This window comes from Chlamydomonas reinhardtii, chromosome 6 (assembly GCF_000002595.2).
Source record: "Chlamydomonas reinhardtii strain CC-503 cw92 mt+ chromosome 6, whole genome shotgun sequence".
NCBI lineage: Eukaryota > Viridiplantae > Chlorophyta > Chlorophyceae > Chlamydomonadales > Chlamydomonadaceae > Chlamydomonas > Chlamydomonas reinhardtii.
In genome coordinates this window covers 182,894-206,406 of record NC_057009.1, presented here as the reverse complement: position 1 = coordinate 206,406, position 23,513 = coordinate 182,894, and the positions used below count along the sequence as shown (strand labels likewise).

Sequence of the window (23,513 nt, the reverse complement as noted above, 5' to 3'; positions counted from 1 at the left end):
CTGGGGCTCCCAGCTAGCTTGTACTATGAGACCAGCAGCCGCCACTGCAGTCGCGCCCGGCAGGGCATAGCACGCAGGAGCCCAGGCCGCGGCGCCATGGTGGGGCCCTGAGCGCTGCCCAGCCAGGCGAGCCGACGCTCTTGTGCCATCGGCCGGCGCCCACAGGGGCCGTAAGCCTATGTGACAAGGCTGTGATACACAGCAGGGACATAAGACAGCAAATGGGGCGACGCAAAGCCCGTATGATATATACACGTCCCTCTGTGCACCTCCCTCTCACCCTGCATCACCGCCGCCGTCGCTCGGTAAACCCGTCACGAGCCCCGGGGCGTGCGACCGGGCGCAGGCCGGCTGCCGGCGTCATAGTACGGGAAACATATGTGACATGTCAGCTGCTATGCACAAGAGGGTCCAGGGCATGTGGTTGTGGGCGCGCAGCAGGAGTGCAGCTGCCTTTGTGGGCGTGTGTGGGCGTGCCCGCGCGCGCTTGCCCGCTGCGGGGCAGCATGTGTAGCGTAGCACGAGTGCCCCGGAGGCTGTGCGGCGCGCCTGCCCCGCCCCGCTATGTCAAGCTACACTAGTTGGCATGCAAACACGGCACTCAGCCCGACATTGCTAGCGGTGCCCTGACCACACGGTGGCCGGGCGCCCGGCAGCCCCTCCCAGCGCAGTGCCCATAGACGGGCCCAGCGCCTGTGTGGCGGCCCCACAAATGCCCCAACATGCTTGGACTAGGCTTTTGACCATAGAAGCATGCCCACAGCATACTGGCTGGGCAGGGCGCACAACGCTGGTTCGCGTGTGGGCATGTCGGCATGTTTGGCGGGTCCGCATCTCGGAATGAGTCGGCCTACCCCGACTCCAAGGTATCTTGTTTGCGGTCTTTTACTTGACCGCATATGCTGATAGGGATATGGAGGAACCGACGCCAGGAAAGTGGCGACTTTTAGCCCGGCCTTGCGTGGCTCGCGCGAGGGTCCGTCGCGCTGGAAAGGCGAAAACAATTCATTGCACCAGCCCCGAGGCCCCTTGCCCCACACGCAACATAGATACGTATTATATATGTAATATGAAATACTTGCACAGGCAAGCAGCCGCATGGCGCAGAAGTGCCACGCCGTGCCGTCACCGGCGACCCTCGCCGCGCCACCTCGGGGCTACCGGGGCCCGCCCGGCCCCTCCGCCGCTTGCACAGTCGGCGCCTGGACTCTCAGCTAGCTTGTACTATGAGACCAGCAGCCGCCACTGCAGTCGCGCCCGGCAGGGCATAGCACGCAGGAGCCCAGGCCGCGGCGCCATGGTGGGGCCCTGAGCGCTGCCCAGCCAGGCGAGCCGACGCTCTTGTGCCATCGGCCGGCGCCCACAGGGGCCGTAAGCCTATGTGACAAGGCTGTGATACACAGCAGGGACATAAGACAGCAAATGGGGCGACGCAAAGCCCGTATGATATATACACGTCCCTCTGTGCACCTCCCTCTCACCCTGCATCACCGCCGCCGTCGCTCGGTAAACCCGTCACGAGCCCCGGGGCGTGCGACCGGGCGCAGGCCGGCTGCCGGCGTCATAGTACGGGAAACATATGTGACATGTCAGCTGCTATGCACAAGAGGGTCCAGGGCATGTGGTTGTGGGCGCGCAGCAGGAGTGCAGCTGCCTTTGTGGGCGTGTGTGGGCGTGCCCGCGCGCGCTTGCCCGCTGCGGGGCAGCATGTGTAGCGTAGCACAAGTGCCCCGGAGGCTGTGCGGCGCGCCTGCCCCGCCCCGCTATGTCAAGCTACACTAGTTGGCATGCAAACACGGCACTCAGCCCGACATTGCTAGCGGTGCCCTGACCACACGGTGGCCGGGCGCCCAGGCCCCCGCGCACGCCGCACATGCTGGAAACGGGCCCGGCACCCGCGCGCGCATCTGCCCCACGAATGTCCGGGCGTGCTTTCCCACCTATTGTGGCCCTACGAGCGTGCTAAGAGCATGCTGGCTGCGCACGGCGCACATCGTGGGCGCGGGTGTGGGCTTGATGACATGTTCTACCTTTCCGGTCTTTTCAATCTCATGGACATACACTTGGTGTGCAACTGCATGCGTGCTACTGAAGATATTGCTTCGCGTTACTTACGTACGCTTGTCACGAAATAATGGTTGCTGTGCAGGCACCTATGCACACATGCTCGGTTGGGTTGGGCCCAGAAGGCCAGAACCCACACCGGCCAAGTTGACCTGGACGTGCACCTGCACTACTCAGCAGCTTCTCCCCTACGGCCCCACGTGACTGGCCGTGACTTGCCCGCTCGTGCACTAGCCACGATGCATCTGTATGCAAGACGTAACCCACACGCTGAGGCCATCAGCTCTTCGTAAACTTCCATGACATCCACACACGGAGCGGTGACCGCGGTGCGGCAAGCAACGACTTACAGCCTGCTCGGCCAGCGCTGGGCAACCCAGCCAGAGCCTCCCCACAAACCCATCAGCCCGCCTGCATTGCCCCCACCAAACACATTCAACGCAAGCACCTCCTCCACCCTGCCACTGCCATGCCACTCCTATTATACCTTCAAATAGCCGCTTCATTCCTTCACCGCAGCAGCAAAATGTAGAGCCCTGCCATCTCGCGTAATATCTACTTTGCTATCTTCCTGTCACCGCGTCAGACCTCGCAATAACCGCCAAAGCCCTGCACCCCCGTGCTTAACGTCCACCCGCCCGCCGTCTCCGTCTGCAGCAGCCGGTGCCTCCGCCGCTACTGCCTCAGCATCGGCCTCCACCTCCGCCGCCTGCGCCTCGCTCGGCCTCTGCTGCTGCTCCGCTACCGAGGCCACCATTAACCCTTCCGACCCGCTGACCACCTCGCCAGTGGTCCTGACCTCCACTGCAGCAGGCTGCGCATCCGCCATCACCCCCTCCTCACTGGCAGCACCAGCACCAACACCGCTAGCATCTGCAGCACTGCTGTCCCCGCAACGTGCACCGCCGCCGCGAGCCTCCTCATACTCCTCACTTGCCAGATGATCCTCATTCTCATGACTGCCGAACAGCACCTTCGCCACTGCCGCACCACCGCTCATCCGCCTCAGGGCTGCGACCAGCTGCCACACCTGCTCGCGCCAGTCCGGGCCGCGGTCCAGCAGCAGGTGCTCCCCAGCCTCCAGGCGCCGGGTGGCGACCAGCAGCGGCACCACCGCATCGCCCGGCGCCAACTGCACGCCCACCACCTGCAACAGGCATATGTATGCACATGTACGCACGCGTGGTTTCAACAGGGGCAGCAGACCATGAAGCGAACATCAATGCGTGAATGCCCCACCGACTACCATCGGCAGCTGGCGGTCTGAGGAGGAGGTTGTGTCGGACGGGGGTCGGGCCAGCCCCCGAGTCAAGCAAACCGGACCAGGCTTTCGGATGGGCGCCCCCTATCCCGTACTCCGCCCGTTCCGGCGCTCTCCCTAGCCAACCCGGTGCTCGCCCCGACCCATCCCATGATTCCAGTGCTACTTCCGTCCATCCTCTGCACCTTGCACCCGCCTCGATCATTGTCCAGATGCCGCTGCTATACGTACGGTCATCCCCATGCCGAACTTACCATGCAGTTGGCTTCCGCACCGCTGACACCGCCGCCGCCAGTACCGCCAGCTGCCGCCGTCGTCAATTCTGCCACCCAGGCGGGTCTGAAGGCAGGGTCATTGACCAGCCCCACCACACCGCCACCGTAGCAGCCATCCGGCGACATGAGCACGAGGTGCAGTTGGGAGGTGCCGCCGGCGGCTGAGGCGCTGCTGCTGCTGCTGCTGCCGCTGTTGTCGCCTGCAAGCCACACAACACAATAATAACGACTTGGACAATACCCCCGACCATGAACGAAGAATGCGCAACATGCGCCTGCTGCTGCCATGCATGTCTTACCGCCGGCGTTGCGCAGCGGTGACCAGGTGTAAGGCCATGTGTGCACAGTCCCCAGCAGCGCCCACGCCGCCTCTAACGCCGCCGCCAGCTCCAGGCTATCTACCGAAGCATCAGCATCCGTAGCAGCCCCATCTGCAGCAGCAGCAGCAGCTCTTGGCTGGCAGCGCCGGCGCAGCTCCTGGCGCAGCTCCGGCCGCAGCGCCCCGGTCGCCAAGCCGTTCAGCAGTCCCGACTGCAAGCTAGCCGCCAACACGACGCGTCCGCCCACAAACGCCAGCAGATCGCCAGCCTCCAGAGGCCGCGCCGCAGCCACGCTCCACCACGCTGCCTCGTCGTCAAGCAGGCCCCGACCGCGGGCACCACCACGGCTGCTGGCTGCGGCGCCAATCCCCGCGGCCGCTGGCTGCTGACGGCTGCTCGGCGGCGGCCGCTGCAGCTTCACCAGGCACAGCCGTGCGGACGCTGACGGGTCGTGCAGGAGTAGCGGCTGTAAGCTTGGGAACGACGCCACAGCCTCACAGCTAGCGCTGCCACTGCCGCCTCCATTGCTGCCGCTGCCGCTGCCGCTGCCGCTGCCGCTGCTGCCGCTGCCGCTGCCGCTGCCGCTGCCGCTGCCGCTGCCGCTGCTGCTGCCGGCTGCAGCCGTGCTCTGCCGCGTCTGGGCCGCCTTGGCCAGCAGGACCCAGCACGTCGCCCGCGACTGCAGCCGCCGCATGTTATCAGCTGCTGCCGAGTTGCTGCTGCTGATGGTGGGCTGCAGCATCAGGACGCGGATACCACTCTGCCACTGCGCAACTCCGCTCTCCTCTCCGCCAGGCGAACCGGCAATCGCCTGGTGCAGCTGCACCGCAGAGACGTGCGGGTCAAAGGTGATGCTGCTGGTCTTGCCGCCCAGTTGCAGGCCCGATTTGTGCGTGGCAGCCGCAGTGGGCAGCTGGGTAATGCTGCCGGCGAGGCTGCAGCTCGCATTGCCACGACTGGGTGGCACCACCAGAATCACACGGCCGGGCCCCTCCGGGTGCAGGGCCAGGCGGTCTCCAGGCTGCAGGCCCAGCGCTTGCAGGGCCTCAGCCTGGCAGCACAGGACCGGCCCCGAGCTGTCGTCACCCGCACCCCTTGCGTCCGGGCCCGCAGCAAGCAGCCACATGGGCACACGCGGCCACTGCACGGCGAATGACGGCTCGCCGGATGCAGCTGCGGTGCTGGGCACTAGTTGGGGCAGGCGCACCTCCACTGCCTGCCGCCGCCACCGCCGCTGCTGCTGCTTCATGCAGTCGAGCGCCAGTCCCCAGGCCTGCATCAAGGCTTCCAACTGCAACGGCTCCTCAGCGACCAGCTGCAGCAGCCCACCCGCATCCGCGCCCTCCACTGGGCTGCCCACGATGAACAGCGCCAGCAGGGGAGGCGAGGCCAGCGGTGGCGGGGTGGCGGCGACGCGGGCCCTGGTAGTGCTGTGGCCGCTGGCCGAGGCACTGCTGCTGGCGGTGCTGCTGCTGGCGGCACTGCTGCTGGCGGCAGCGGCGGTCAACACCTCCGGCGGGTGGGGCTTGGCAGCCACTGCAGGGGCTCCAGCAGCCGCCAATGCCGTTGTGGCCTGGGTCGGTGCCGCCACCAGCACCGCCAGGCTCTGTGCCGGCAGCACCAGGAGCCGGCCTTGTGGGGGCAGCTCCGGCAGCATGGCGGCCGGCAGGCCCCGAAGCAGGGCCCCGCCGGCGCCACCGGCACCATCACCGCCAGCCTGCCGTTGCCACGTCACGGGGCAGGGGGTTGACTGCATGTTCACGGGCTGGCGTGATTGGGGCACTGGCTGCACCTGCACGAGTAACAGCGTCATCCGCTGCTGGTCTGCCGGCTCCTGCACACCCGCTGCGCCGCCGCCGCCGGCCCCCATGTCGGTCAGCAGCGAGGGCAAGGTCACCTCCAGCAATACCTCACTGCTGCCGCCTGCCTGCTGCTGCTGGCTGATGGAGTATGCGGCTGTGAAGGCCGGCGGCGGCGGTGTTGAGGCGCGCGCAGCCGCCGCGGCGGCCGCCGCGGCACGCACACCGGCAGCGGCACCTCCGGCGCCCCCTAGCGCTCCTCCTGCTTTGAGCTCTCCAGTGGGCTTGCAGGCGGCGATGACCATGAGGGGACCGCCGGGCTGCAGCGCCAGCAGTCCCAAGCTGTCTTCCACTTCCAGGCCCAGCACGTCGGCGTCGTCGCTGCGGCGGAGGCGCTTGAGCACGTAGCAGTCTTGGCTGTCGAACACCAGCCGCAGCTGCACCGGGGCCCAGCCGCTTAACCCGTCATGCAGCCACAGGTCGACAATGGGATACGGCGTCTTCTCGTTGTACGCCTGGGTGGCGGCGGGCATCTGTGTTGGGCATGCCTCATTCCAGTCCATTTTGGCAGATCGAAGTCGTATTCCCTTCCCCAGCCTCAGAGGATACACACGGATACCGCCGGGCGACATGTTCTGTGCGTGTGTGGGACCGAGTTGGAACGGTGGATGCGTGACGTGACGTGACGAGTGTGGACTGTGGACCGACCACTGATGAGCCACAGGGGAGCGAAGCAATCATCGAGCCATTTGGAACCGTGTGCCCCTCAAGTCCAATCAACGTCACGACCGCGGGAGCACAAGGCAGGCAAGTAAGCTGGCAGTCAATCTAGCTGGTCCGGCGGTGTGCACGCACCTCATGCTGTTCTGGCGCTGAGCCCCCCGTCGTAGCCCGAGGCACAGCAACTGCCCGTAGTGGCACAGCGTGGCGAGTAACGCAACAGGGCCGCGCCTGGCCAATGAGGCACCCCTTCGGGAGGCACCTCAGCCGGCTCGAGTGAAGCATGGTGGTAGAAGTAGATATGCAGAAGCAACCCAATGGTTCTTAAGGGGAGGCGGACCCTTAGTCCCGGCGTCAGATGCCCCGCGGATGTCGCGACCGTTGGAACACTCTGCGTCAAGCTAAGCGCTAATCCAGACATGTGCATCGAGCATTTGTATGTACTGTGCACGAACCATTAGCTGTGACTCGCACGACTGGAGAGCGCGGCTTGTCAAAGGCGTGACCTTGTCAAAGGCGATGTCACACAATGCAGCCCAATTGGGATTTGCAAATAAATACCGTGTATTCAGATGGAAGTTTATGCATCACCGATGTGCATGAGCCTGGCCGTAGCTCTCGACATGACCGTTATGGAAAACGTGCCACACCGCGACCTTTCATGGCGACGCGACCAGTGCACGAACCCATGAACCCACCAACCCCGACCCTCGCCCGTGCCCATGTTCTGTATTGCGCACTAGCGGACCGCCTAGCGATCCATGGGGCGTGCCCCGCAAGCAGCATGTAATAACACAATCTCGTGTTAAGAATGCGGATGTTACAGAGGGGTGTTAAGGGGAGGGTCGACGGCAGGAGAGGACAAAGGGAATGCTATGTAGCCGCAGCCGTGGTGCTGACCCTTGAAGTATGGCCTAGGAGACTGCTGCGCGGCACCGCGGCTATGCTTCATGTGTACACGTACGGTCTTTAGGTATCGAATAGCAGTTTTGGTGCGGCAGCATGGCTAGTCAGGGTTGCACTGTACGAGGTACGCGTACTACGCATTGTACGCGTACCACGTATCTTCAAAATATAGTACGCTTAGTACGCTTATCTTTAAAGTAAAATACGTTGGAGAACACGTTGTGCAGGGGGGGGCAGCAGGGGATGGGGGGCGGGGCCGTGCCTGTGGGACGCCGTGCCTTGCAAACATAGGCTGCGACAAGCGAGCCTGAAGCTGTATCGGCACGTGTTAAGGCACTCCCATGCATCACAGCTCATTAAAGAGGATGAGGGTAGTGAGAACGGCAAAGACTTGCATCTAAACTTGCACCGTACATTGCATGGGCTCAGCGTGCGTGATAATACTACGCGTATTCTGTTGCGTACTGTGCAGCCCTGTGGCTAGTTGAAGGTGGAGGGCCAGCCGTTGAGGGCAGTGCTAGATGCACGATCAACATTTAGGTCAGTCTTCATCAATGCGACTTCCATGACCAGGGGTGACTTGCTTGAGTAGGAGTCGGGTGAGTGCGCTGTCTGTGCAGCCGCTGCGGTGAAGGGTGAAGAGCCGGCGTTTTGCTTGTGCCCTGCACGTACGGTACAGTGGATGTTATGATAATAATCGTGTATGTGCTTGGGCCCAGGTCGTGGGCCAAGGTGTTGTTGTAATGATACCTGCGATGCCTGCTGCTGCCCGGTCTGCTGGACAGTGGCAGTCCGCTGACGAGGGTGGGCTGTAATGAGCAGTTATACAGGGCTGCCCCCTAACAGCGAAGAGCGCGGATACAGTGTACGGCAAAACCATGCTCTCAGCGTTCACTCAGCCCCCACGTACGCGGGCATGGACGGGTGTATGACTGGTCGGGCACATGTCCACCCCTTTCGCGGTGAGCCGTACACAAACAACCCGCTCCCCTGCCTTGGCTGAAGAGCCAGGACGCGGGACGACACCGCTAGCACACCCCACATAGTCCGTATCCGTGTTGGCCTGAATCACACAACCTTTGTGGTCCAAGTTAACCTAATCTGGTAGCACCCCGCGTACCGGTACCCCGCTAACTTAGATATGCGTAAAGACATATCATTGTACGCGCCTCGCTCTTGCAGCGGGCCGCGTGTACGAGTGCGTTACGACCCCATATGCATAGCGCTCACGCTAATACCCCAAGCAGTGCAGCGCATCTGCAACAGCGCATTCAGCTCACCCTTCTCCCCCCTAGTACTTGTCCCACTCGTCCAGGCTCCACACCAAACGCGCACCAACCACCTTGAATAAAGTGCGTCACATGTCATGTACCACTAGCCTCGGCAGCCTCACACGTAACCAAGTGCGAAGCCCCGCCCAACTGCCTTTTCCATCAGGTCACGCATTTTACAGCATCCGCGCTCCATACTCACGAGCCGCCGCCCCCGCCGCCTGCCGCTGTGTGCGCCTGCATGATGCCCTGCCCCTGCCCGCCGCCCCCCGTGGCCACGCCGGCACCCGCCCCGCCGCCCGCTCCACCCGCCGAGTCGAACAGCATCTCCATGGCGCTGCCCAGCTGCGCCAGCATGTCACTGGCCACCATGGCGCGCTTGCGGGAGGCGAAGGCGTAGGCGGCGGCGGTGCGGGTCACCAGGCAGGCGCCGTAGGAGGCCAGCACCATGGGGTTGATCTCGGGCAGTATGACCACCTCCACCTCGGCGCTCTGCCGCGCGCTGTCTAGGAAGGCCAGCGTCCAGGCGATGAAGGTGGCGATGGTGCCGGCCAGGATGTCGCCCTGGCTGCCGCAGCGCTTGGCGCCTGGCGGGGAAGGAGGGCGGATGGGGGGGAGGGGTTGTTTGCACCATTCAGGGGCACATGCGAGGGGCCAGGGACAGGGGGCACGGTGGGCAGGGTGAGCGGCAGCAAGGTCGGCCCGTGCAGAATGCTACTGGCCAACAGGGATGACGAAACCAGAGCTGCAGTGTCGGTCAGGTGAGAAGACGGCGGGGAAGCCCCAAGCGCCCCCTGTGACCCCCTGTGCTGCCGTACGGGTTCCCCTGCCGCTGGCCTGCCGCTGCCCACCTCCGCTGGCGTTACAGATCATGGTGACCTTGCCGTCGCATATGGCGTCCACCGGGCCCTTGGACACCAGCGTGGGCCCCCGCAGGTGCGCCGTCACCTCCACCAGCTTGCTGCTGCGGTCGTTGTTGGGGCCGTGCAGGCTGACGCCCAGTGTGGAGGCCAGCCGCCGGAACTCGTTCAGGTTGGGCGTCAGCACGCAGTTGGTGTAGCCTGGGCCGGGCGGGGGCGTGGCGGAGGTGAGGGCCGCGTGGGTGGCAAAATAATCGAGATTGGCCTCGCCTGGAATGCCGGTCTCCCCTTGCATGCACGCTCGAGCCAGCCAGTCCAGCTGCCCAACCGCCCTCCCTGAATGTGCGTGCTCCTGTTTGTTGCCGCTGTGCAGCGAAGGAGCTTGTGGCAGCTGCCCAACAGCCCGCCCTTGAACTCCCCCCCCCTGCCGCCTGCCGCCGCCTCACCCGCCACTAGGTCCGGCTCCCTGGCCACCAGGAAGAGCCCGTCGCCATCCAGCACCAGCGGGATCTTGCAGGCCCGAGCCCTGAGGATCACACTGCGCGCAATGTCCAGCAGCAGCGGGTCGCGGCCCAGACCCGGGCCCACCACCAGGCAGTCCAGGCGGTTGAACCAGCCCTCCACCTCCGCCGTGGCCTCCGCCACATGCGCCGCAGCGGCCGCAGCCTGTGCGGCGGCGGCGTCCTGCTGGGCGTCGCCCGTGGACCCGCATGCCGGCGGAGAAGCCTGTAACGGCGAAGGAAGAGAAAGGGGGTAATGTATACACCGAGACCCAAATCGGGGTTACATTCATGATTAGCCAAGGCAACGGCAGACGGTAGGCAATCTTGGGGGAACAGCAATCGTTACCGACGATGTCGACCAGCTCCCGGCAACAGCTCCAGCCCCAGCTCCAGCACGTAGACCCTCCGAAAGTGTATGCCCTATGCTGCTGCATAGCGGTCCTGACCATGGCCGGTCTAGCGGCAACCTAAGTTTGCGGCGGCACGGCAATACTACTACTCACGACCTCGGGACGCTCGCGGCCCTGAACAAATTTCCTACAGACCTCCATCAGGGCCCGGGCATTGTACATACCAGCCCAAACTATAGCAAACCAAGCCAAACTAGCGGAGCGCAGGCATACGCGGCATATGCAAGCGATAATATGAAGCGGCCCCGGCAGCGCCAAGTGAGCACCCGCCTGCATCTGTGCAGCTGTGTATACCCGCTGTCCAGTGAAGGAGCTCGTGGCAGCTGCACAGAGGCTACGCTCGTGGCTGTACACACGTCCAGCCTCGCTCCCTCCACCGAAACCTCGCCCTTCCCTCGCTCCCATTCCGCAGTTCACCCGCCACCCGCCATTCAAGCGCCCGCTCGGTATGCCTACGACGTTGCAACAAGGGGACCGCTGGTGCCGGTCGCCTCGCCACCTCCACTGACACCTGCCCCATCCCACGCTTGCATTCTGTGCCAGCCATTCCCTTACTAAGCGCTCGCCCAACATGCATCCTCTGATGCAGGTTTGGGCCCGCATTTTGAGACCAGGCCCCAATCCTCCTCAACTCCCGCAGCCCCGCCCCCCTGCTTCGTTACTCGCCTGTTTCCCCAGCCCCGGTGTCATGCAGCGCCATACCGCGCCGTGCCTTCCCCTGCCCACACGCCCCAACACCCATACATGTACACACCCGCATTTGCTGCAGCAGGTCCGCCGTCTGCATGAAGTAGGGGTGCACCAGCAGGTCGGGGCTGTACTGCTTGATGACGGGCGCCGCCGACGTTGAGCAGAACACGTGCGACAAGTCTGCGCCCACCTGTGCCGGCACCATTATCATCAGTATCACCATTACCAGCAGTAGCAGCAGCAGCAGCAGCAGCAGCAGCAGGCGGGAGAAGACAGGCGGGCAGGCCGCGAGGTGGTGTCAGCGGTGCAACCGGGGCGGGTATCGCCAGGCCGGCATGTGTGCCAGGAACGTAACCCGCAGGTACAGGCGTAAGGGGCAGGGGCCCGTGGCGCAAACCCCTGCACCCGTTTCCCCTGAGAGGCCCTAGCTGGCTTAGCCCGCCCTGACAAGTCATGAAGGCACACTAGGGACTGAGCTGGCGCAGTTGAGGGGTCAACAGCCTCGCTGCACGTGCGTGGTGGGGGCTATCCGCTCAACCCACCGCCAGCGCTGCGAAGGCCGCGAAGTAAGGCGCCCCCGTGTACTCCGCGCAGCCGCCCAGCACCGCGATCTTCCCTGACTGGCCCTTGTAACGGTCATCTGCAGGGGGCCAGGAGAGGGCCTTGTGAGGCACTGGGCGAGTGGGCAGGATAACATGTTTAGGTCGGTGCTACCGTACGTGTTGCTGGCTGCAGTACCGTAACTACATCGCCACGGCAAAGGCTCCATGTCTCCTGCCGCTGATTTGTGCTGGTAGAGGTTACATGTGAGACGACAGTCGTGGACTAAGCCAGGGCCCCAAAACATTTGAGATACGCACGCACCACTCGAGGAGAGATCCCCGAATGACCCCCATGCTCCTCGCTTCCGGAGAGGGGTGGAACCCCAGGCCCGGCTCACCGCAAACGCTAGCGCTGCTCACCTAAGCCGTGGGTCGGCGTCATAAGACTACCTCTTGCGATTTTGGTGTAGCACAGTCACGAGGCCCCGCTGACACGGTCACCCCAGGCTCGGACCCTCGCCCCGTCTCTGAGTGAGTGGTCCGTCCCTCACTCACCCGTCAGCGCGGGCACAATCCGGCGGACCTCCGAGCGAATCTCATCGCTCATCATTGCATTGCCGTCATTTCGCTCGCCGCTGGCGCTAAGGTTGCGCGTTACTGTGCGCGAGCCAAGGCCCTGTGTAGCGCAATTCCAACGTGAAACAAGAAGTATGAATTGCAACAGCGCTTGATATGCTTACCGTGCGCGCCTCTTGCCCAGTGCGCGCGGCCATGGCTGCTGAAGAATCCTAGACGCTCAAGGCGAGGCTAAGAGTAAAGCCTTGACAGCATGTTGGATAATAAAAGGAACTTCGCTGATACTGGTTTATCGGTGACTGACCCTCTGCCAAGATAGCGCGTATGTGCTTGCCCTCGAGACTTGACAAAAGTGAACGCTTCTTGTGTAACTTAAAAGTGCATGCTGTGTATCAATGAGAAGGTCGCGGGTGCACTTCAAGTTGCAAGAAGCACTGCATGAACCCTCACAGACCATTGCCACGTGCCTTTGGACCAGAGGAGCCCCTTATTATTCCCCTCCCATGCCGTTAGTCCCTCTCGCCAGCTATCGCACTCCCGCAGGCACTTCCTCCGCCAACGAATCAACCACGGTGAAAGCAAACGTGTGCGTGGGTGACATGCTCCGATCCGGCTGCGGGGCAAATGGGTTGAATGGGTGCGCGGCCTTTGCCCTTCTGCAATCCCTTCTGCACCGTTCGTTGCTGGCTGGTGGGCGGACTTGCATGTACGGTCTGGTGACCCACACAGTCGCAGTCGCTACATAACTATGGCTGAGCAAAGACGACAGGAGGTGTATGAAGCCGAACGCGGCACCGTTCGGCAGCATCCACCTTCCGAGTGCTCCCATCGGGCTTATCGCATCGAGGCAGGAAGGCACCGCACAGAACGTAACACCTTGAAGCCACACGAATTACTTTCCCCAGCGTGCTCACCCCACTTGGATTTGCATAGGTTTCCCCCAAACACATGCGCTTACCCGCTCGCCTCCTGCTTACGCCTGCCGGTCTGCCCCATTGCCCGCAGCACGCACGCTCACCTAACTCGCAAGATGTCGGATCACACGTCCGTAGCACAGCGTCGCTTGCCCCCGACAATATGCACTCGTCAAAACAATCAGTTGTGAGCGTCAAGAAGTATACGTCATCTGAACCATACCAATTCTCTGCAAGCGTCAGTTCGAATGGCCCCAGCGCACATCTGTTACGCAGTCGCGCTGCAGGTAGCTGGTGCGGGGCGACCCGTGCACGTGTGCCTTCCCAGTCCTTCACTTGCTCGCCATACGGTAGTGCCCTCCCGCAATGTGCCTGTCTACTACCTCTGGCAAGACGCACGTCTACCCAAGCCTCTCGCTAACAGCCGTTACCGGCTGGTCATTTGGAGAGAGTTTATGTCGCTGGGCCCGCCAGTTGCCAGGTTACCCCCCAGAAGCAGCGCCTTGTCGGACGGCTCCGCCATGTCCATCTTCACCTCGCTACCGGCCGCGGCCACGCCCTCGGCGCCCTCTGCCTTGTTGTCCTCCGGATGCGCCAGCGCTGGCGCATCCGGGTCCAGCTTCGCCAGCTCCGCCAGAGCGTCTGCGTACTTGTCGACCAGCTCAAAGCGCTTCTCGTACTTGCTAGCCCAACCGTTTGCCAGGAACGCGTCGATGAACACTTGCATTACGTAGAACACAATGCAGGGGATGGCTACCAGACCCAGGTCACCCAGGCCCTGGGAGCCTGTAGCGACCTCTGCCTCCGTCTCGTTCTCCGTGTGATCCTCAGTAGCGCCCGACGGCAGGTAACTGATGATCACGGCAGCGGTGGGCAGCGACTTCTGCGCACACATGATAATGAAGGCCTTGCGCTCCGACTCGGGCATACGAAGGCGAAACAGGGGCGCCAGCCAGGCGATGACCATGGCCATGAGCAGGAAGAAGAAATGTTGGCCAATAGCGCCCATGATGGCGAAGACCACATCGTAGAACTTCTGCTTGAGGAGCTCGTGGCGTGAGTGGGAGAGCGTCTGCCACACGATCATGATGATCTGGAACTGGTTGAGAAGGTACAGCGGCACCTTATACGTGGTGGCGAACTGCAGCGCGGGCTTGAAGAACTCACGCACGGCCTTGCCCGCCACCAAGGGGATGATAATAGACACGCCCAGCTTGATGACCAGGTCCGCGGCATCCACCTGAATGTTCTTGATGGCGGAGGCCAGAATCATGGTCACCACCAGGGGGGAGATGAAGATGCCTATGATGTTGGTTGCCACGGTCATCATAAGAGCCAGGGCTGCATTGCCGTAGCCCTGAATCACCAGTGAAACGCCCGAGGACAGGGAGGTGGGAACACACGCGAAGATGGCCAGGCCGTAACCGAACTCCATAGGCTGGAAGTCCATGTTGATGAAGATGAAACCCGTCAAGCCGGTGATGAACAGGATGGTCACAATCGCCAGCAGCAGCGTCTTGTAACCCTTCAGGGCCTGCTTTAGCTCAGAAGTTTCGAGGGTAATGCCGAAAATGAAGAAGATGAGGGCCATGTTGATGGTGGTGATAATTTTCCACCCGTTGACCTGCATGCAAGCGCACCGAGTTAGATTTGGTCTGTAAAGGCAGTGGATTGCGCGATATCACCCGACCCACCTTGAGTTGGTACAACGCGTTGCCGGGTGCGGGGAAGAGCATCGCAAACAAGACCGCCACCAGAAAGCCTGCGATTATAATCAGCAGTACATATCATGGGCTGGTTGCTCCTCATCACGCGTGGAGTCGGCGGCGCTTACCGAGCGGCAGGAATTGTTTGACAAGGAATTTCTTCACCGGGTTGCCCGCGACCTCCACCATTTTTCCCGCTCCTCAAGGAGAGCTGGTGGACCACTCAAATTGTTCACACAGAAACCCGGGGGAGGCCTTACGACCCTCCGCCCGCAAGCACCCCGTCAACGCGCTGGCGCTCGGCGCTGATTGTCCGCTGCCAGCTGCAGGAATAACCGAGGCCCGGCGGTTAATGTCCTGGTCCTCGGGAGCGTATGGCAAAATATACTGGATGCAAGGACGGCCTACTACGCGTAGGTAAAGAAGGCTTGCGGGCTCACTGCGGACTTATGTTTAGTCTTTCCCAAAACGCGCAGCTTAAAAGTTATGGATATCGCAGCGATTGATTGTAGAAGGTTTGCTTTTGAATGCGTGCCAGCTGGAAAAGAGAAGCAGCGAGGAGCACATGGCCAGGCCGGCAGAAACTAGCGCCCATGCAGCGGCATGGATGACATGGCCGCACACGTTCGACCGCCGACCCAAAAGTGCACACCCCGCAACGTGAAGCTCCTATCAAAGTCGCATGCCTGGGTGCAGGTTCGGGTGCAGTCGCAACGTTAAGGAGCCGGCTGCGTGTCGGGTTCGTGCAGGCGGATGCTCGCGGGCAGGAGCACCCGCCTTCCCCGACACCCGGACTCCCTTGACCCCATGTATTGGCACAGTAAGCCAACCTTAGGCACCGTGTTAGCGTGCAACAATTATGGATGTGACATACAAGTAGAAACGGGGGTTCTTGCCTCCTTGGTAACTGGTATACCACCGCTGAACCACTGTCAGCCAACACCAGCCTACATCACCTGCTACTCCTCCTTCGCCTTCTTCTTCTTCTTCTTCTTCAGTTCTTCTTCTCCTCCTCCATCTCCTCCTACTTCTTCCTTCTCCTTGTTCTTCTTCTGGCGGCTCTTCTGGTTGGCTGCCGGCCCAGGCCGACCTTCCCTATGTTATCGTATGCATGAGTCCCAGCCGGTGCGAGGCCTGTCAGAGACCCACCGTCAAGTTACACACTGCTTTCCGGCCTTGGCACTGCATCGGGCAGGCGAGCACCTGGAGTCAAAGCTAAGCAGAAGCCCGGCAAAGCCCCACTGAACAGCAATACCATCCAGCCGAATCAGAAACATACACAACGTCACAATTCACCACCCTAGGCCACCCTCCACATGGCGAGGTCGGCAGGGGGAGCCAGCATGATCCGACAAGACCAGCACCTCCGGTCACTGGTCCTATGCGCAATGGAGGCATGGCCAGGGGGCCCTGAGTCCCAACCACGCGGATGGATGTCCATGCCCATATACGGTTGCAACCGCAACCAGGAGTCTGAAAGCTAGGTACCACTTGCATAATAATGGCGGACAGCACGTGGGCACGGTCATGGTCAGCCACTCGTTTTCGCATCACGCATGGCATTATGGCAACATGCTGACGTCCCCCAACCACATCCTGCAACGGCGGCGACACTCCAAATGGCGGGCGCACAATCCATAATACAAAACATTCAAACGCGTACAGGTTTCGGGTTTTTTAAGCATCACGGCCTGACACACGACTCCCACGCATTGCGCCTAGCGCCCCTAACACGCACGCACGCGCACACAACCCGCCAGTGCTGCGTCCTATGGTAAGTAGCAGTGACAGCACGCTCACCCCCTCTGTGCACACGCACACCGCGCCTTCCCATCACGGCCTGTCACACCCCCGTGCGTCGGCGGCCCGGTTTGAAGAGCGCCTGCGCTACCTCTTCGCCAGTGGGGCGGCAGGGCAGGCGGCGGGGCAGGCGGCGGGGCAAGCGGCGGGGCAGGCGGCGGGGCAGGCGGCGGGGCAAGCGGCGGGGCAGGCGGCGGGGCAGGCGGCGGGGCAGGCGGCGGGGCAAGCGGCGGGGCAGGCGGCGGGGCAGGCGGCGGGGCAGGCGGCGGGGCAAGCGGCGGGGCAGGCGGCGGGGCAGGCGGCGGGGCAGGCAGAGGCGGGGCCCCGGGGCGCGGTGCACGTGCTGTGGCACTACCACTTCTCCGCCTTCCGCCGAAAGCGCTGGGCTGCGTTCATCCAGCGCGACCGCGCGCTCCACCGCGTCGCCAAGCAGCTCACAGGCGGCAGGCCCAAGGAGGAGGTGGTGGTGGGGTGGGGTTCGTGGGCCTTCCAGGGAGGGAAGGGCGGCTCCCCCATCTCCGTCAGGGGCGGGCGCGCGCCGACGGGGCGGCTCATCAAGCTGCTCCGTGAGCGCTACGCCAAGCATGTGTTCATCATCGATGAATACAAGACCTCCAAGGTGGGTGGGTTGAGTGGGATTGCAATTGCTGGTGGGTGGGTGGGCCGCTGGGTTTATGCCTGGCTTTAGCGGAAGCCCTAGTGTGGCCCCCCTCCCTCCCACCCTCCCGACCATGCAGACCTGCTACAACTGCGGGTGTCAGGAGATGGCCATCAAGCGGCTTGGGGGGCTGAAGGAGGGGCAGCGGCCCTGGTCGGTCAAAGTCTGCAACGACTGCTTGACGACCTGGGTGAGGACCGTGCATGTGCGGGGACGGCTGGGCACTGGGGACGGATTGATTGACAGGTTGACGGCTGAGACAGCTCATGTGCGCTCTCTTCTTCCTCCCCGTTCCCCATCCCCAGAACCGCGACGTCTCCGCCGCCAACGTGATCCGTGTGCTCCTCCTGCTGAAGCTGATGGGCTTCGAGCGGCCGATCAAGCTGCAGCGGCCGCCATGGCCGCCGGCGGCGGCGGGGCCGGGCTGAGAGCCTGAACGGCGCTAGCAGGGCGTGGGGCTGAGGGTGCACGTGTCGATTGGCGGCGAGTGACGTGACTAGTTTGTTAGCTGCGGGTTAGCACGGACTGTGCACCCCACCCAACCGGCCACGTCCGGATTTGCGGGGATGCCAAAGGCCCCCAACATAGAGGCGTGTGCTTAGTAGGCGCCCGCGTCAAGGTGGCTGGGTTGATAACGACCCGGGATCAGCCCTTTTCCTGCCATAAGGCAGCCACCTCCTTGTTTAAGCATCGAGGGCTCCTGCTAATGTGCCTGCAGTGTGCGTGAGGTCGAGTAATCAAATCCACGGCGTTGGGCCCGGTGGTGGCGGCGGCACGGGCGGCCCTGGGCCCAGCGGCAGTGGCGGCGTGCATGTTCGGAGCAGAGGGGGCGGGCAAGGCCACATGGAGGAGGACAGTGCGGCGCCGCCTTCAAAGCGGCGCCGGCGCGCAGGTTGAGACCTGCCGGTGTTGTCTGGTTAGCGACCTGTGCTGACGAGCATGGCGTAGCGGGCAGTCGGCTGCAGCGGCAGGGGTGTTGAGAGGTCGAGGTTTTCCTTGCTGTCTGGTTGGCCTGCTGCCTGCTGCACTAGTGCTTGATAGCTGGGCGCGACTGGACACGTTACGGCGGGCCGTGCCTGCACAAATCGACCCCGGCTATGTCCGGGAGATGAGGCTAGTATCGGAACCTTCGGCCTCAGACGGAGGACGTGGCGTGGGCTCAGCCCACTTTTCCCGTGCGAGGGAAAGCCACCTTTTCTTGTTTAAGCGAGGCGCAGAATTAAGAGGAAAGTCATACTGGACTACACCAGGCAAAAGACCACCGCGCAAACTAGGTACCAAGTTCTACTGAACCGGCTGTTGACAACTGTGCTGTGTCTGGCTGCGGTTGGCTCTGCTGTGGCATCGCGACTGCTAGATAGGCACCTGGTTTGGCTATGTGCCTGTGGAAACCGACCCCGGCTATGTCCGGGCGATGAGGTTGTTCGGCCTCAAACTGTGGAGCAGGGATGGGGGCGATTTAAAAGCCCGCCGCAGGCGGGCGAAAATTTTTTGGGATTTTCGCCCGCCTGCTAGCGAAATTGTTTCGCCGGTGAACCCCAAAACTTTTCGCCAGCACTTTCGCCTGTCCATTGACCCAGCCATGGCCGCATAAAGCCGTCTTCCAGGACCTTCCACGTGTGCATAGGCCCCCACCAAGTCATTTCTTGCTTGTGAAGGGCTTACTAGGCCCAGGTTGTTGCTTGAGTCTGGAAGAATTGCGTGTCGGCGAGTCCATGTCCACGTCCGGGGCGTCTCTCTGTCAGCCAACCTGGTGTTAGCGTTATTGTGATGCCACTATAGCTAGAAAGATACAGCTACTGGCATGAAATGCCGGACTTCCGGGCGCAAGGTGTCTGGAATGTTGCTGTCGTTGGCACGGTTTGACCCACAGGCAACCCCAATAGCCGCGCAAGCCCTACTTCTGCCCTCCTGGAACGGTTTGGTATCATTTGGGTAGCCAGGGAGGGCTAAATCAGGTGTAAATGAGTGGAATTTGGGCTCTTTCGTGCCATTTCCGCCGGGAATTAACGCCATTTTCGCCCACGGGCGGAATGAGTGGCTGCTGCAAAAATCCGGCGGAACCAATAGCGGAAATCCTTGGCGGAAACAATTTGTTTCCGCCCCCATCCCTGCTGTGGAGGGGCTCGGCCCCTTTTCCCATGACCGGGGAGCCCTTGTCTTGTTTAAGCATCTCCAACGGCGGCGACACTCCAAGTGGCGGGCGCACAATCCATAGTACAGAACATTCAAACGCGTATGGGTTTCGGGTGTTTAACCATCACAGCCTGACACACGACTCCCACGCATTGCGCCTAGCGCCCCTAACACGCACGCACGCGCACACAACCCGCCAGTGCTGCGTCCTATGGTAAGTAGCAGTGACAGCACGCTCACCCCCTCTGTGCACACGCACACCGCGCCTTCCCATCACGGCCTGTCACACCCCCGTGCGCTGCGCCTAGCACCGCGTACCCCTAGCACACGCTGTTTGGTTTGTTGCCTGCTGTGCTTGTGCTTGACAGCGGGACGTGGCTGGACGCATGGCGGGGTGTGCCTGTACGAACCGACCCCGGCTATGTCCGGGAGATGAGGTAGACGCTTGCGGCCTCAGACTAGAGACGTGACGTGGACTCCTGTGGACTCAGCCCACTTCTCCCTTGCGAGGGGAACCACATATCTTGTCAGCATCTTGATTCGGTACAGCACCCAACGTCTGACTCTGACTCTGAACCTGAACGTGACTCTGACTCTGAACCTGAACCTGAACGTGACTCTGACTCTGACTCTGAACCTGAACGTGACTCAGGCTCTGAACCTGAACGTGACTCTGACTCTGACCCACCCAAAACCGTGCACCCGGTGGAACCTGACTGGTGCCTTCAAGTGCCTTACATTTACCCTGCGACACTAACCCCCAAACCTAAACTCTGACCCTGCACTCTGACCCTGATCCTGACTCTGACTCGTCCACCTGCTGAAACTTCGACGACGCCTGGTTGCCTGTGCCTGAATTAAGCGACCGAGACTATGTCCGGGATATAAATGTTAGTAGCTGCGTGCACGGGCGCGGGGCACGGGCACACGATAGGCCGTCACGACCTACGGGCATGGGCTACTAGGGTTACTTAGCAACCCGCAAGACATGCCCTTGGACATGGCTGCTGCCCCAAGTCTTCAAGGTGTACTTCTTGTAATAAATGCGACATTACAAGAAGGGACAGTCCGACCAAGCAAGGGTGCCCAGCATGTTATGCTGACCGCGCTGTGCCCGAGGAAGGGGGGGGGGAGCTCGCGGCTGTCCTGGCTGCCCCAGCCTTGATGGAGTTTTGCAAATCGACATCGAGTAGCTGCCTACATTGCCGGGCATGCCCTGCCATGCGGTGTGCATGGAAGCCGCGATGAGGGGTGCGGGAGAGCGGTTCAGGGGTGCGGCGGGGGGCCAAGCACGAATTCCATGGATTGAATTCGGGGGCCCTCTAGCACACTCAAACTGCTTTTGGTCAGCAGTGTCATCGCAACTGTTCAATCCTCCACCAAGGGCCTGCACCGCGTCTAAACGTTTTCGAGACGGATACAGCTTCCAGAATGCGTATTTCCTCACGTACCGTGGCCTTGCTATAGCTTCACGAGTTGCATATAGCACACAAGCCTGCAGATTAGAAGGGAACCTCGCGGAAGCCGATCCGCAGGATGTTGCCCCAGGCGACCACGGCGGGGAAGCGGGGCAACAAAGGATACCTGGGGACGTATCTGCGCCGCTTCCTCAAGCCAAAACAATGGGACCTGGAGTAAGTATGGCGGGTACATTGGCGCTGAAGCAATTTCGGGAGCCGCACCGTGACACTGTTCCCGTGTCTATATCAGGTACACGTTTTGGATGATGCTGCAGCTGGTCATATCGCCGAAGACAGCGTAAGTGTGGCCTTGTCACCCGCTGCCTGGACGGGCACCAACCCAACGACAACGGGTCTCGGGGGCCACCTTCACGCCTCGCTTGTCCTTACACCGGCTGTATGGTAGATGCGAGACTGGCTTGCAGCTTCGTGCACAAGCTGTGTTGCTCACCATGGGGATAAATTACGTGCTGCGCATGAACCCGCGCAGGTACCGGCACACAGCTTACCACAAGCAGACCAAAAACCAGTGGGCGCGGGATGACCCGGCCTTCATCGTCGTGTGCTGTGCGCTGGTAACGGTTGCCAGCCTCGCATACTGTGTCACGTAAGATATACAAGCATGGGTGTACCGTTGTGGGCGCTTGTGTTGATGCAGAACGCTAACGCCGCCTTGACTGCAGGTTCGGCGACACGCTGTGGCACACGCTACTCACCGTGTTGTCGGCGGTGCTGGTTGACTTCCTGCTGATCGGGGTAGCCATGGCGACGGCATGCTGGTACGTGATACCCTTGCCTGTATGCCGGGGCTGCGTACGGCTGTGGTTTAGCTGGTCGGCCTATCCCCCGAGTGTTCCTGCCACCCAATCAAGATTGGATGGCAGGGGCAGCAACACACCCGCTTTGTTATTGCGGGCGCAGGGTGATAACCAACCGCTTCCTGCGGAAGCGGAACCTGCATCACCATCAGGTGGAGCAGCACGTGGAGTGGTGAGTTCGCGGCGGGACGGCGGTGGCCTGCTGTGCATTGAAGCACTGACCATCATTGATGTGCCGTTACGCTGCTGTAGGCTGTACGCGTTTGACGTGCACTGCAACTCCTACTTCCCCCTGTTTCTGCTGTTGTACGGTAAGTCTGATGCTTCACTATGGAAATGATGCGGTATAGCACTTGCAGCGCAGCTGTCTGACCAGCGCCGTGTTGTGCCGCGCAGTGCTGCAATTCCTGCTCAGCCCCGTGCTGCTGTGGCGGAGCTTCCTATCCTCCGCGCTGGCTAACGCGTTGTACGTGATCGCGTTGGGGTACTACCACTACATGAACTTCCTGGGGTACAGCGCGCTGCCTTTCCTCGAACGCACCGAGGTGAGGGGAAGGGTGTAGTGGGAACGGTCCGTGCAGCAAAGCTGCAAGAACTTCTTCGCAGGTTGTCGGGTGGGATAGGAAAGCGCATGCTGTCGCTGGCTGACGCATTGTGTTGCTTCTGCGTGCAGGTGTTCTTGTGGCCCATTGGAGCAATGTTGTTGCTGCTGCCCTTCGCCGTGTTATCCGGATTCAACCCGTCCATATTCACGCTGAGCGTGTACTTCGGGTGAGCAGGCGTCTGGCTGATGCAGGCGTAGGACGCACGCACGATATGAGCTTGTGAAGATGTTTCGTCACAGGAGGCCACAATTATAGCCATCAGACATAGTCACTACGCGAGGAGGTTGCGTCGGCAACATTTTAGAGAAAGGCACGCGTGAATGCGTTGGAGTGGAACTGTAAACACGCTGGTGGGATCAGGTTCCCATGGAGTGAGGGCATAGCACGATGCAGGTTTCGGGCAGTAAGTCCATTCGGCGTTGATGAAGCGTGTGGTGCGATTGTGGTGCGCGTCAAGGGTGCGAGACGATCGGATATTGGGCTGCACCAGCTTGTACATGGATGCTTCGCCGGCTTGTCAAGCCAATGCTAACGGGCCAGGATGCATGGGGTCGCCGTCTCGCCGATTCAAATGTGAGCCGGTCAACACATTCGGGGGCGTAGCGCAGGGTCTGGGCCTGGGCCGCCACACCTTGACACGCCTTGACCTGGGCAGGCGAGTGCGCGATCAGACGCCACCCCTGTGCCCGATGGTGGTGCTGAGAGTGTTATGATGGCGCAGCCGGTACAAGGTTACATCTTCGCACGGGCCTGCGGTAGCGAGAATGGTGCATGCGCCCAAGACGCATTGCATGCAATGGCTTCCAGCCGCACTTGCACAGAGCTCGGAGCGGAGGGATGCAGTACCGCTCGCCCAGCCAAATTCCGGGGGTGTCCCCCGGGCACACATCCTGAGCCGCGAGATATTCTTACCTGGCCCGGCGGCATTCCCAGCCGGCCCGGCCGCATCCCCAACCTGGCCCGGCCGAATCCCGACATGCCCCGGCCGAATCCCCTACCTGGCCCGGCCAAATCCCTACCTCCCCCAGCGAAATCCCCACCTGCCCCAGCCAAATCCCCCACCTGGCGCGGCCAAATCTGCATTTGCCTAAGTGAACTGCCCTACTTGGCTCGGCCATAGTGCTTTACCTGTCCACGCTGTATGCTCCCGGGCCCAGGAGCATCTCAGGCGCCGTCACCCGCCCCATCACCCCTTCCCCTAGGCCTACACCCCTAGTCC

At 61.9% G+C, this 23,513-nt stretch overlaps 5 protein-coding genes across 5 annotated transcripts; 2 read left to right on the top strand and 3 right to left on the bottom strand.

Annotated features, from left to right (window-relative positions):
- Positions 1 to 2,030: 2,030 nt before the first annotated feature.
- On the bottom strand, positions 2,031 to 6,982 carry CHLRE_06g250550v5 (uncharacterized protein). Its single transcript, XM_043062591.1, has 4 exons — positions 6,575 to 6,982; positions 3,900 to 6,354; positions 3,580 to 3,800; positions 2,031 to 3,211 (listed from the first exon to the last, which is right to left on the bottom strand). Exons 2-4 carry the CDS (start codon positions 6,280 to 6,282, stop codon positions 2,639 to 2,641), a joined length of 3,177 nt encoding a protein of 1,058 aa, XP_042923297.1. The 5' UTR covers positions 6,283 to 6,354; positions 6,575 to 6,982; the 3' UTR covers positions 2,031 to 2,638.
- Positions 6,983 to 8,226: 1,244 nt separating this feature from the next.
- On the bottom strand, positions 8,227 to 12,562 carry CHLRE_06g250500v5 (uncharacterized protein). The gene is made up of 7 exons (XM_043062590.1): positions 12,362 to 12,562; positions 12,177 to 12,297; positions 11,622 to 11,719; positions 11,144 to 11,269; positions 9,923 to 10,202; positions 9,468 to 9,677; positions 8,227 to 9,203 (listed from the first exon to the last, which is right to left on the bottom strand). Exons 1-7 carry the CDS (start codon positions 12,392 to 12,394, stop codon positions 8,815 to 8,817), a joined length of 1,257 nt encoding a protein of 418 aa, XP_042923296.1. The 5' UTR covers positions 12,395 to 12,562; the 3' UTR covers positions 8,227 to 8,814.
- Positions 12,563 to 12,608: 46 nt separating this feature from the next.
- CHLRE_06g250450v5 (uncharacterized protein) lies at positions 12,609 to 15,402 on the bottom strand. Its single transcript, XM_043062589.1, has 3 exons — positions 14,946 to 15,402; positions 14,806 to 14,873; positions 12,609 to 14,735 (listed from the first exon to the last, which is right to left on the bottom strand). Exons 1-3 carry the CDS (start codon positions 15,004 to 15,006, stop codon positions 13,539 to 13,541), a joined length of 1,326 nt encoding a protein of 441 aa, XP_042923295.1. The 5' UTR covers positions 15,007 to 15,402; the 3' UTR covers positions 12,609 to 13,538.
- Positions 15,403 to 16,491: 1,089 nt separating this feature from the next.
- On the top strand, positions 16,492 to 19,251 carry CHLRE_06g250400v5 (uncharacterized protein). The gene is made up of 3 exons (XM_043062588.1): positions 16,492 to 17,236; positions 17,355 to 17,465; positions 17,581 to 19,251. Exons 1-3 carry the CDS (start codon positions 16,589 to 16,591, stop codon positions 17,701 to 17,703), a joined length of 882 nt encoding a protein of 293 aa, XP_042923294.1. The 5' UTR covers positions 16,492 to 16,588; the 3' UTR covers positions 17,704 to 19,251.
- Positions 19,252 to 20,728: 1,477 nt separating this feature from the next.
- CHLRE_06g250350v5 (uncharacterized protein) lies at positions 20,729 to 23,026 on the top strand. Its single transcript, XM_001696375.2, has 8 exons — positions 20,729 to 21,045; positions 21,122 to 21,169; positions 21,362 to 21,478; positions 21,555 to 21,650; positions 21,793 to 21,861; positions 21,942 to 22,000; positions 22,086 to 22,234; positions 22,363 to 23,026. The coding sequence occupies exons 1-8, from the start codon at positions 20,948 to 20,950 to the stop codon at positions 22,462 to 22,464; spliced, it is 738 nt and encodes a 245-aa protein (XP_001696427.1). The 5' UTR covers positions 20,729 to 20,947; the 3' UTR covers positions 22,465 to 23,026.
- The last annotated feature ends 487 nt before the right edge of the window (positions 23,027 to 23,513 follow it).